This window comes from Labrus mixtus, chromosome 1, assembly GCF_963584025.1.
Source record: "Labrus mixtus chromosome 1, fLabMix1.1, whole genome shotgun sequence".
NCBI classification, from domain to species: domain Eukaryota; kingdom Metazoa; phylum Chordata; class Actinopteri; order Labriformes; family Labridae; genus Labrus; species Labrus mixtus.
In genome coordinates, this window is record NC_083612.1 from 30,792,386 (window position 1) to 30,805,002 (window position 12,617).

Consider the following 12,617-nt stretch of genomic DNA (forward strand, 5'->3'; position numbering starts at 1 on the left):
AACACGGGCTTTCATGTGAAGAAAAACACTTCTGATGTACAGTAAGGGGGGATGAACAGAGTAGGTAGCTTAAGTTATTATCCAGTTTGGAACAGGAAACACTCCTGTATTGACTTTTTAATCCCTACACTTCTTTATTACTCTTTAAACTATGAGACCTCTCAGAAAAGTCACAACACAGACGTAGTAATAGAAACCAAAAATCCCTGTCTATACTATAGCTTTTCTCCCTTAGCTTATTTGCTGAACATGTGTTTCTCTATTCCCTTGTTTTCCTTTATATACTAAAGTTATTACATCATAATTTTATACTTCGATATGTTTCTATCAAATATCAAAATATATTGATACCTGTTTCAATACAACTGTAACAAAAGTAGAAGTAATGCACCAATTATTGGGATATATTCACATTTCTTGTTTTTAATTAACAAAAAATGCATGCTAAGTCCTGAACACACTCTTAATTGTCAGAATACAAAGGCAATGTGTCAATACCAAAAATGTGCAAATGCTTTGTGCAGTAACATCATCTGTTCTCTGTCTAATTGTAAGATAGTTGAGCTCTCTGGGGGGGCTGTCAATATAAGATCTGCACATGCCGGTATTCAATAAAACTGTGTTTAAACATAATTGCGAAATGTATTCAAAAGGTCTTTTGGGAAGAACAAGTGTGTAGGCATCGTTTTATCAATGAAAATGACTCTAATTTATTCACACATTTGAAAGCACTTTTTTTTGGCGTGGGTTGGCTCAGGTTTTTTTAGATACAAGTAGAGAGGGGGGGACCACTGATCTAAGCGGGCACCCCCTCTATCCACTGTCCTGTCTCTAATTAGAGCATAAAAAGCCATAAAAAAACATCTGAAAAATTGAAAAGCGCTGGGTTCAAATTACAATCAACGATCTGTAGTTTTATTTGAAAGCTTTTTTGTACTTTTTTGGATCTACAGATCACTTACAAATGTATTGATTAAAAAATGTGGAATAAAATAAATGCATCAAACATTTTGACAACGTTAGTATGCATATGCCTGTGAATAATGGATGTATCTTTGACCCCCTTCAACCCTCCTTATGGTTCTTATCAAACCAAATTCCACTCTGTTTATTGTTGCTTTTTGAAGGAGGATCATTTTCCTTTCAAAACTGACAGAAATTGAAAGACCTTATTAAATCCAGTGCACTACATAATCAAATGCTATTAACATGTCGCCTTCTATTATTTGCCCCATCCTCCATGAATGCTCAGGCAATGAGGAGAGAGGGGCTGATTGCAAAAATCCGCTCAAATGACTAATCAATAGTGTGCAGATTGGTTTTAAAGCATGTGGTTGTTATCTGAGAGGGAATCCATTACCTTTATGTGACCTTGTAGGAAAATGTACAGAGACATTAGATTATTAAGGCAAAGTTTTGGGGGGTTAATTACCTCTGAATTCGATGGCGAAACCAGACATGCCCAGTGAGGCGTCAGATCTGAATGCGAGGAAGAGACTGTTCCCACCGCTCTCTATTCGTTCCGGGGCCTGGTTGCCTTGGAGACTTGCTAGTAACGGCCCATTAGAGTCTTCACCTTCATAGATGTGCAGGAAGTCGTAGCTTGGCTCCATGTTGAAACTGGGGGAACAAAAAAAAAGAAGAAGAAGCAGAGAAGCTTTATGTAGTACTATATTGAGATTGATTGTGTTGTTTGTTTATGTGTGCCCTTGTTCAAATTCTCCAAACAATTAATCCAGTGATGTGTGTTAAATTAAAATACCAGCTCCTGTTAATGACTGCAAATTAGTTTGTGCTGTCTCTCCTTTAATCTTCTTCCTCTAATTTTGACGTGGTTGACATTTTCTAGATGTGTTTACTGCATTCAAAATTGAAAGTTTTGCTTTTCTTCCTTTTTCTTAACAGAAAGGCTGCAAAAAAGGGTGTCGAAAACATAGACTTCATTGATATTTGAGAAGGAAACATCCTGCACTCATCGGTGTGTTTGTGCATGAGCTGTGTTTAAACCCAACACATATACCCTGAGTTTTTACACCTGCATGTATGGGCTTATAGGAGATACTAGGCCTGTTGCTTCTCGATAAATGTTGTGCTTGTTTTCACTTTGACAGCTTTTCCTCATCTCTCTGCACATACATGAAGACATCCGGTCCTCATGAGGGTAGAGTATAAGAACACACACACACTGACACAAGGTCTCTGTGTTTGCTCTGACAGTGGTTGTGTTAGCCTTGTCTCCCACCTGTCAAACAAAGACAAATTTGTGTGTGTGTAAGCATGGGGGGGGGGGGGGGGGGGGGGGGGGGGGGGGGGGCATGTACAGTTTTTGTGAGTGTGGAGCATGTTAGTGCAAAGGGAAGAAAGGAGGAAGGTAGATTAAAAGACACATTATCTGCATGTTGCAGTGAAGCATTATTGATAACCAGCAACAGAGTAACCAGCAGAGCATCTTAGCAGGAAGGTGCTGGAGAACCTCTTTCAGATGTTTGATAATCTGAATTGTCCTTATTTTGTTTGTTAACCACATGCACCGCACATTCACGCCACACGAACATTGTACATGGGGAAACAACGAATGCATTTGAAATCCTCAGGTCTTTTGGATTTCACACATAAATGTAAATGTATTACTGATGGAAATGTGATGGAACTCCAGAGCGATTAAAAAATAATCATATTGAAAGTTTGGACGGAAGAGGCGTTAGAGGAATTTTTGAAACTTACAAAACACCTTAAGTAATCATTACCGAAGTCAAAGTAAGTGCAAAGAATGCTCAAGTTTAAGCCCTGTGTTTGTATCTCATGCACATTGGGCTTAACTGCACATAAGCCCCCTCTTTGCACTGACAAAGCATTAAAATGATCCCTACTAATACCTTTTGCATTGGTGATAAAATTCAGGGTCTGAGTGCTTAAACTACTAAATGTCATAAAAAGAAAGCAACATAAAGATGTCAGTGAACAGAACAGCAGCGTTCCACAGAGGAGAAACAAAGGGGTCAGTTAAAAGTTAAGACTTCCATCCAAATCAATACAAACGTTGTACCTTTTAAGAAGTTCTTTTTGACTTTGTTCAGTGATTATTCATACAGCCACATTAAGGTCAGTACACACGCTGTGAGAAGACGTCAAATGTGACCACTGTCAGACAGCAGTTTGCAGACAGAACATTTAGTGAACATGGCATCATCACCTTCTGACAAAGAAAGCATGATGTGATGTGAACTATATGTAATTATCTGGATGATACCTTTTAGCGCTACAATAAGATAGAGGGTCAGTTGGATTCTTTATGGTCAATTTTCAAAATGAGTTATGATTTAATTTGAGAGACATAAATGCTACTGTGATCTGATTCAGACTCATGAAAAGACTGAGTCATTAGAAATGGGGTCCATAGAAATGGGGTCATAGAAATGGATTTCAGCTGTGTTTATAAAACACAATGACTTCTGTGAATAAGACAAGTAATGACAAAGAAATGACACACAGCATTTACAAAACAACCAATATCATAACAACTTAATAAAGAGTGAAATCAAAACAGTCTTTCTATTACAACAAAAGGAAATGATTAGTACTTCAGCTGAGAAACATGAAGACACTGTTTGTGCTTTGGCGATCTGGAGAATGTTCCCTTTGCTTTTCTCTCCTTTGCTACACATGAGCACATGTAAATAAACACTGTCTTTTTTCAAAAAAAAAAAAGTTGGATAATTGACTTTTACCTCTTATATTTATATTTTTTATCCCAAACAGGGCTTTTGTGTTGGTGAACATACAGGGCCTAATATAGAAAAGGTCTGCATGTGTAAAAACATTTATAAAATCTATTTCACCTGCAAACAAATGTGCAAACTAATCTGCAAGGGCGCCTCTTTCAAATGTGCAAGACAACACATGTTGCCCATTTAGTAATTTCTCCTTAGTGAATATGCTTTAGAGCTCAACAGGGACTGCCCACTTTTTCAGTGGCTCTGGTTCCAGATGTAAATTTCCCCATTCAAATCCTCCATAGATTTTTCACAAAATCCTCCTATCAAGAGATTGGCCCCTGGAACCAAGACAGCCAGCTGCCCCAATACTCATGATAATAGTACATTTAGCTCGGCACTAAAACGGCATTAAAAAACAGAAAAAAGGTACTAGACCGTGTACATAATTTTAGTCCAGAGTCAAGGAACTACCCATCCCACAATCCATTGCAAATTATATTGTTTCTTCTTAAAAGTAGCTTTTGTCGTTGTTATTGTGTTTATACTGTTAATACAAGTGTTTTACTATACTTGTAGTTTGAATATATCAACTACATTCACAGCGCCATGACAAGGTTATTAGTACATTTGGTGTTAGTTAACTAACTAGCTAGCCCGAAACTTATGTGTGCTTATGTGCATTCGCCGCTGAGGTGCGGGAAACATTGCCATGGTAACAGCAAGCTTAACCAATCAGAAACATTCTATGATCGTTGGAAGTGTAGTTATTTGCCCCGATATCGCGAGCTAATCTTGTTTTTCTTAAAACCAAGTTGATATCATACGAACTTGTGTCCCCTACAGGAGCACACCATCGTTTTACACTCAAATAGCTAGTGGTAAGTTTACCCTGGATAATTATTACATCATGGCTTACATTCAAATCTGCTAATGGAGAAAATGAATGGGCTTTTTACTTCCGGAACCACACTGTTAAGCCCTATATGGGCCGTTTCTGGCCAAGTGTGAAAACTGATTGGGGAGAATGCAGATTAGTCAATTTAATACAGGCATCGTGATTTACCCAGCCTGACAGTAATAGTGATGATTGTGTCCGTCCGTTTCTGTATTTAATGTCTTTGATAGGAAGGAGCTAATCAAGGTGCTATTATTGTAGCAGGGAGGAAACATGGGCAAAAAGAACATGTTTTTTCCACATGTTAACATGTTTGGAATGACAGAAAAATAATTGGCATGCATTTATTTTAATTCCCATTCAATAATCTTCAACGAATAAAAACACCATGACGAAACTAAAATGTATTGTGGTCTGTTTGTAGCCAAACAAAACTGAACATTCACAGCCACCGTAGCCTAAAAAATGTAACATTTACATTTATGTCTTTTTACTTCCCCTCTTATCGCTAACATCCCATTTTAAACTGCGGATTCCTCTTCTGCGAGTTGTTCATCTCCACCCCTGTGCGCTCCTCTCCTCCTCTTGCCTTATACAGTATCTTGCCCCCTTCTCTTCATTTCTTCTGTTGTTCTTCTAGTTTAACAGCAGCATTGACGTTCTCGCCTATACTCTCTCTTATTCATGGCTTTCAATGACGTCACCAGCGTGGAGGGCTGGAGGGCAAAACGCTCAGGAAAGTAACGGCCACCATTGAAAACACTGTAGAACTGCAGCACGGGCTTTTAATTTAACATGTCCTATAAATGGTACTATGTTTATTTGTCTCTTCCATTAATACCTGTAATTCCATGGGACTGAATTTCATTTTGCGCTTGCGGTCATTCTGCTTTCAGCCCAAAGTCTCCGTGACATAAACCAGTAAAACATGCAAAAGCTTTATTTAAATACCACCACCTCCATTATGTCAGCATCTGTTATCATTTATACATTTTGATAGATTTTTCCTAGTTGATCATTCCCAAAGTGCACACAGTCCAAACATTCAGCTCAGTTGTCTTTACGTGGGGTCTTAGTAAGTCAGGCCCACGTCTAAAAGTTTGTTACACTGATTCAAACAAACATTCCACTGAGCTACTTTGGTTATGTCAGAAGAGTATTTCACTTCGGTTTAATTAGACTAGTCTCTTGTTTATCAGAGGTTTTCCACATGCAGATGGATTTATTTTGTTACCATCATGGAATGAAAATGTGCGTTAATTAGCATCTGACTGTACTCGTCCTGATCCCTGACAATACAGAACAGATTTGTGTTTACCCCGTGTGGACAACAGTGAGTCATTCAAAGTCCACACTTAGAAATAAACTGAAAATAAACTCATGAACCAAGTCCATGGGGGTTGATACATTTTTTAAATGTGAGCTAGAAGAAAAACACATTTCAGAGAAATTGCCTTTGGGACCCTTTCTATCCCCTAAATCTTTAACTCTGTAATTTAGAAGGGTTTTCTCAGGTATTTGGACAAACTAATTAAATATTAATATCATCAGTGAGACTATTGCTCAGCACTGTTTCTTTCTCTCAGACACATTGCTTTAGTTACAGAGAAACACCCCTTGCTTATGCTACCTTGACATCGTTGGGTTTTTCTTGATCGTTACTTCTTTGGAAAACAAAATCATGACTTGTGCTCAGAAGGAAAAGATTCTTCTAAATAAACCTTGAATGTAACAAAATGACACCCTCAATCAAAGCTTGATATGAAGGTGTTTTTTCTTCCAGTTTTAAGTGGCATACACTTTTATGGAAACATTATGATCCTGGCATCTTGCCTTAAGTGCTTGACTTTTAATTGCCTAAATTATCAGAGCTTTGTTATAAGGCTACCCGTTTCATTTATCATGACTCACCGCTAATTGTTGTCCTGCTTTGTAATGTGCAGGCATGTTTTGACAGTTTTAAAGACAGGGGAGAAAAAAAACTTTAATCTATTTAATTAAAATGTCAGAAATATCAGCTGAGGGGCAGCAGCATTTCATTCAGCATGAATAACCTAGAGTCAACTCCAGCAGCCAATAAGAGAAAGCACTCAAGGCCGCTGAAAACACGCAGCCATCAATTCTCGTCGTACGTAATGATGTTCATGTTTGGTATAGGAAGTAGAATTGCTGCTAAGGGAAGTCTTCTGTCGTAGATCACAGACTCTCTTCAATAACAAGCGTCATGATTTATTCTTCTTTAGTTTGTCTATTCCTTGTTCTTGTGATTTCCTGTTTTATTTTTGTCAATTGTATCCTTGTGTTTCTCTGTTTCATGTTTCCCTCCTGTTTCCAATGCCCTCGTTGTCCTCACCTGTGTCTTTTTAGTCTCACCTGAGTTTGATCACCCCTGTGTCTATTTGGTCTCCAAAATCACTCACTCATTCCCTACTCCCTACATGAGTTACATGGAGTAGACTATATAGTGCACTCACTCAGCAAAATTAAAAACATTTCGGACACTACTCACTCACTCGACTCTGACGTCATTGTTGTTGCACAACTAAAACGTGCAGCTGAACTCTGCCCGATGATCAATAATAACAGTAAATAAATAATTATACCGAGTGTATGTTCACAAAACAGTTATAAATAATAAATAAATATGAAATATAGATTCTTTAATATATAATGAAATATATTTCCACAGCCAAACTCATTTATTTGTTCCCACAGACTCAGGTCTCGTGTCTGTCATCTCTATACGGTCAAACTAACGTTTCATCGCTGACAGTCCTTAACTCTTCATTAAAAGTCAAAGATTTCAGGAAAATGACTAAAACTTTTTTTGAGTGTCTTTGTTCACGCTGGTCCGCTCGTAAAAATATTTGAACCGCAATGCATGATGGTATATATTGCTCCGATAGTGACCCATCGGTTGTACACTACTTTTCAAAATGCATTGTGGGATACAATGAGTGGACTATATAGGGTATGACCATGCTCACTCAGAATTCGGACAGCACTACAAAATGGCGTGTTCACTCTAGTGAACACTATAGTGAATAGAGAGTGATTTCGGACACAGCCTCAGTGTTCCTTCCCTTCTGTGTCAGTTCATTCGTCTACCTACTCCGTACCTGTGTAATCGTGGCTCCCTGAGGATTGTTTTTCCCTGTTTGTTGATTTTTGGATTTTTGTTGGTCTTTAAAGAAGTAGCCTTGTTTTTGCCTTTTCGTTTAATAATTATATTTTTGGTTTCTGTAAGTGGGTCCTTTTCCTCATCATTTAAACCTGATAGAAAGTATCCAGTCATAACCAAGCCCAATTCAAACCCGATATCATAGGGGGTTAACTGAATGACAACCTTTTCAATTAATTGAATGTAATTTCTAATATCGTTTAGTTGTTAATTATTATGTGCGTAGAACTCTGTATGTCATAGTGGGGGATTTGGGTTTTAAGTGGCTTTAAAGCATGACAAAGAGAGTAGCTACAGGTGGCCATGTACACTCTCTCTCTCTCACGCACACACACACGCGCACACACTCATACAAAGAGCCATGTTTGAATTCAGGTGGCCTACCTTTTGAAGATAAGAGCAATGACAAAGTCAGGGTTGACTCTGATTCTCCAATCACACTCTTTCCCAGCGGGGTAAGGGTGGGGATAGTTTGGAGACAGAATAACTCCTGAGGGGCCGCTGACGTTACCCCCACATGTTGCTGCAGAGACACAAAGGCAGAGAGAGAAAAAAGAGTGGAAAAGATGATTACACAGCATCGGGCTTGGGGTAATTTGGGAAGACAATCGCCCCTGACTGACCACTCAAACTACCCCCCACAGGAAGACAGAGAGTAGGAGAGTTAGTCCATGATGGGAAGAATGGCAGGGGTTGGTTAGGAGGGAGAGAATGACTCCTGGTGGGCTGCTGATATTACCTCCACAGGTAGATGAAGAGGTTGAAAGACCAGAAAAAGAAACTGTGAGATTTAGTTACGGCGTGTAAGGCCGGGGGGGTAGTTAGCAGAGAGAATCACCCCTAGCGGTCCTGTTATCCCACAACTAGCCAGAGAGCAAGAAAGAGATAATGGCAAGAGAGACAGATAGATGCTTTCAAGCAGCAATTTGGTGATGCGAAGGACGAATGTGAAACATGGAGAGGTGTCTTGGGGGTGGCAGGTGGGTGTGGACTATCAACGGTGAAAAATACGTAAACAAAGGCATCAACAGTTGCAGATCACTCTGCGAGACCCACTCTCACACACTAGACTGTTTTGTATAACACACTGAACGTCAAGTTAGTCGTACTGTATGTGCTCCATATGTTTATTAATGTAGGCCCACAACACTTTTAAATGTTGTGTCTAAGCTGTAACACAGACAGCAGCCACTAGCTTGGGTTGTAGCTTTAGGGACTGATGGTGCTCCCCCTCCTCAATACTTGGATGAAAACTAGCATAGTGGACGGACAGCATCTTGTAGGAGCAGTGCTGTTTTGGGGGAATTTTGATCTAGAAAATAAAGATTAAGTTGTATCAGGTTAAACTGGCATGTAACCCGCTCCACCAGAGCAATGTGTAACCGCATTCAGCACAGGCATGTGGATGGTAACCTGCAAGAAGGACCCAAGGTTGCCAGCACTGCTAATGTGAGCTACAATCGACGAACCAATTTGACATTGTTTACCTACAGAATAAAGTAGTCTGCATCACAAAGTGAAACACATTCCAGCTGCAAAACAGCTGTCAATCAAAAAGCAAATATGAAGTATGAACGCTAATTGGTTTTGGACAGTGGTTAACCGAGTTAAATATATTGCTCAATTTGGACTGAATTTAGACTAGTGGACTGGTCTGATTGTAAATGTTGGCTAAATCAACAGTTGCTAGGAACATCCTTAGATGCTACACCAATTGTTGAAAGACTTTCCCCACCCACGCTTGTTCAGATTGTTTTCATGCAGTCTCTGCTGTGTCATAACTCTGCCTGGTCTTTCAAAATAAGAAAACACAATAGCCAAACATGTTTATTTTAATCTAGAATTTCATTCATTTTTACAATTTCAAATTTGTCTCTCTTGCACAGTGATAATTGTAGTGGGCTTTTGCTGCATTCAGATTAAGTGTTTTTTTTTCTTCCTTCTGACGCTGCTATTGCTACATTTTCTGACACAAAGGCAGGCTTCAGTCGCCTCTTTTCTTTACCGATCAAGTCAAGTGTGTCAGACCGGCCTTAAGGAGAAAATAAAGAAAGTAAAGCACACCTGAAAGTGGGAGGGTAAAAAAAAAAAAAAAACAGCAGCAGAAATGTGTGAATGAGGTGTGGAGTGGGATGGGGAAGCTCGTAGGGCTTCAAGCAGCAGGAGGTCCTGATGATAAACCTGGTGATAATAGAGAAAAATAAGCTCTGTTTTTTTTAGGTTTTGAAATAGGAACCCTACCAAAGCCACCTGAATCATTCTCTGACACAAAAAATCTGACCACCTTTTTCCCCCTTTGTCTTCTTCTTCTGTATAGTTTACTCTCTCCTGAGTTTGAGTTACGGATGTGTTCGAGATACATGTTGAACTTTTCCTGTGCACCACTGCAACACTTCTTGATTCTTATCTCAACCACAGTTTATTCAGCACCTATTCAACTTCTCCTTCATCTTAAAGAGCATGCCTCAAGTATATAAAAAAAAAGGAAGTATCTAATGCTCCAGCAGCGGCAGCATCATTTGGGATTAGCGATCACCTCACCAGCAGGCTTCACTTGATTTACCCGCAGAGAAGTATGTCAGATGTGGCACAACAACACAGGAGTCCCTGAGGGAGCTCAACTGTCATGTTTGTTGTTTACTCCCTACACTTCAGACTTCAGATACAACTCCGGATCATTCCACCTCAAGAGTCTTAGCATTCAGTCTCATGTATTGTTGGAGTAATGGTTGTTGCCTGTATCCAAAAATGTTCATATCTAGTGCCCATAGACGACAGCGTCATATTTAATCTCTTTGCTGTGATTTCCTTTCATCTCAGTTTGTGCATAATATACCTACCTATACATGTCGGAGGGTCCGGCTGCCAGTAGAATCTATTATCCATCCGTACACATGTGATGGTGTCCTGGCCCTGCAGCTGGTACCCTGGATCACACTGGAACGTCATGCTGTCCCCGGGCTCCTTACTGTCCCCGTAGCGAGAACCGTTGACAGGGATGCCAGGGTCATTGCAGGTCGTTGCTGTAGTTGCTGGAGAGTGTGAAACAAGGAGAGACAGCTGTTTAGTGACTGTTAGAGGTAGGCCGAGGGTCATTTGTGTGACTGCTGGCAGACTAAGAAGCAAATACGTAACTGTACTATGAATACTGTGAATCCTGTTGGGAATATGCTGCGATCACACTGTGTGAGTGTCAAAATATAATGTTTTGCTTCCATCTGATCAATCACCATTTTCAATACTGAAAGGGGTAAACACTTGTGCAGCATTAATGGAAGTCTGTCAAAAATCAAGGAATAGTTTTGTTAAATAATTCTCAAATGATCACTAAAGTGCAATATGAATACTGCTAACTAAATGTACAAATCAAGACTGTGTGTGTTTGAACTTGTATTTCTGCCTGATGTCAGCAGTGTCTGGTAGGTGAGTGATACATTAAGTCAGGGTTTGAGATGCATAACATGCATAACTCTATTTTTCAGTCTGTGTTCTGTTTTTTTTTTCCCCCCCATAAATCTGGAAAACCTGGACATCTCAAGATGTTACAGAATACATTTTTGGGATCCTGAAAGCGTATGTTCTGCCCTCTGAGTCTGCCTTCTAACTGTAAACAACTGGGAAATATGCAAGAAAGCATGAGCAAACCAAACCCAGAGGTCCGTGATCAGACACAGCTCATTTGCATTTAAAGCTACAGACACATAAACAGCCTGTTCTGAGCAGGGTTCAAGTCTTAGTACGGACCATAATATGGAGGTTGGTCTGGTAGCTGGAGAGGTGCCAGATAACTTCAGTAGCACTGGCGAGGTGCCCTTGAGCACCGAACCCCCAACTGCTCTGGTGCGCTCTCTGCTTAGCAGCTTGTAGCAGCCACACTCTGACATCTCTCCACCAATGCATGTCCACAGGTCCTAATTGTGCATGTGTGTGATTCTGACCTATGTGTGTGAGAAGCATGTCTCTAAAATAACAGAGTGTAAAACCGAATTTCCCCTCGGGGATTAATAAAGTATATCAAAATCAAAAAAAGAAATAGACAGGTTTATAGGCATGATGAAATACAGGCCTAGAGTGGATTTAAAACAATAAACTTCACAGACATGTTTTGGGGAGCTCTGAGACTTATTTAGACTTGCTGTTCGGAGTACAATATGTGACCTTCAGTCACATGATCTTTGTTTGTCTTTTTATTCAGGCCTCTTTTGCCCCTTCTTCTTACACAAGAAGACATGACTTGTTATTTCAGTTATTTCACAAGAAGTGGAAGCAGTCGGTATGAGTTACATCTAAACTGAGCATAATACATTTCTGTACAAATACTCCAACAGCTGGTGTACAGACCAAACTAGTATTATGGCGTGATGTTTATTCCATTGTTCCAGTAAAAAACTGAATTTATTTCATCAGGTTAGTGTGTAGATCGGGACATAGGGAAGACAACATGAGAGAAAAAAATACATTTATATGATCATCGTGCCTACAATATGACTGTGGTGGTATGTACTACCAGCGTTGCTTTAGAAAAGATATAAAGGGTTAAATATAAGGAGTCATTACCATAGTAATTGAATAACAGTGTTCTGATTAGTTTGTAAGTTAGTGCAAATATTTGTTGTATTAAAAGTGGGGAGAATGGGGAAAAATAAATAAATATGTGGACGACATTTGGGGACAAAAAGCACTGGAAGTAAATATTTATAAACTGGAATTATGCATCTATTTCAAAAACATCTCAGACAGGCATGTGTTGGTGTTTGTGTGTGTGTGTGTGCCATGCATATGTATGAAAGCCATAGAGCAAGTGTTGGATATAAATGGCTTTGTA

The 12,617-nt window shown here is 39.4% G+C and overlaps 1 protein-coding gene across 1 annotated transcript in view; it reads right to left on the reverse strand.

Moving 5' to 3' along the window:
• The window catches only part of LOC132977394 (CUB and sushi domain-containing protein 1-like), a 455,723-nt gene that overhangs the window by 100,709 nt on the left and 342,397 nt on the right, over positions 1-12,617 (reverse strand). The window contains exons 29-31 of the mRNA XM_061041929.1: positions 10,633-10,824; positions 8,177-8,315; positions 1,433-1,620 (exon numbers count right to left, since the gene is read on the reverse strand). Coding sequence (XP_060897912.1) covers positions 1,433-1,620; positions 8,177-8,315; positions 10,633-10,824 — 519 coding nt within the window. The remainder of the gene's footprint in view (positions 1-1,432; positions 1,621-8,176; positions 8,316-10,632; positions 10,825-12,617) is intronic.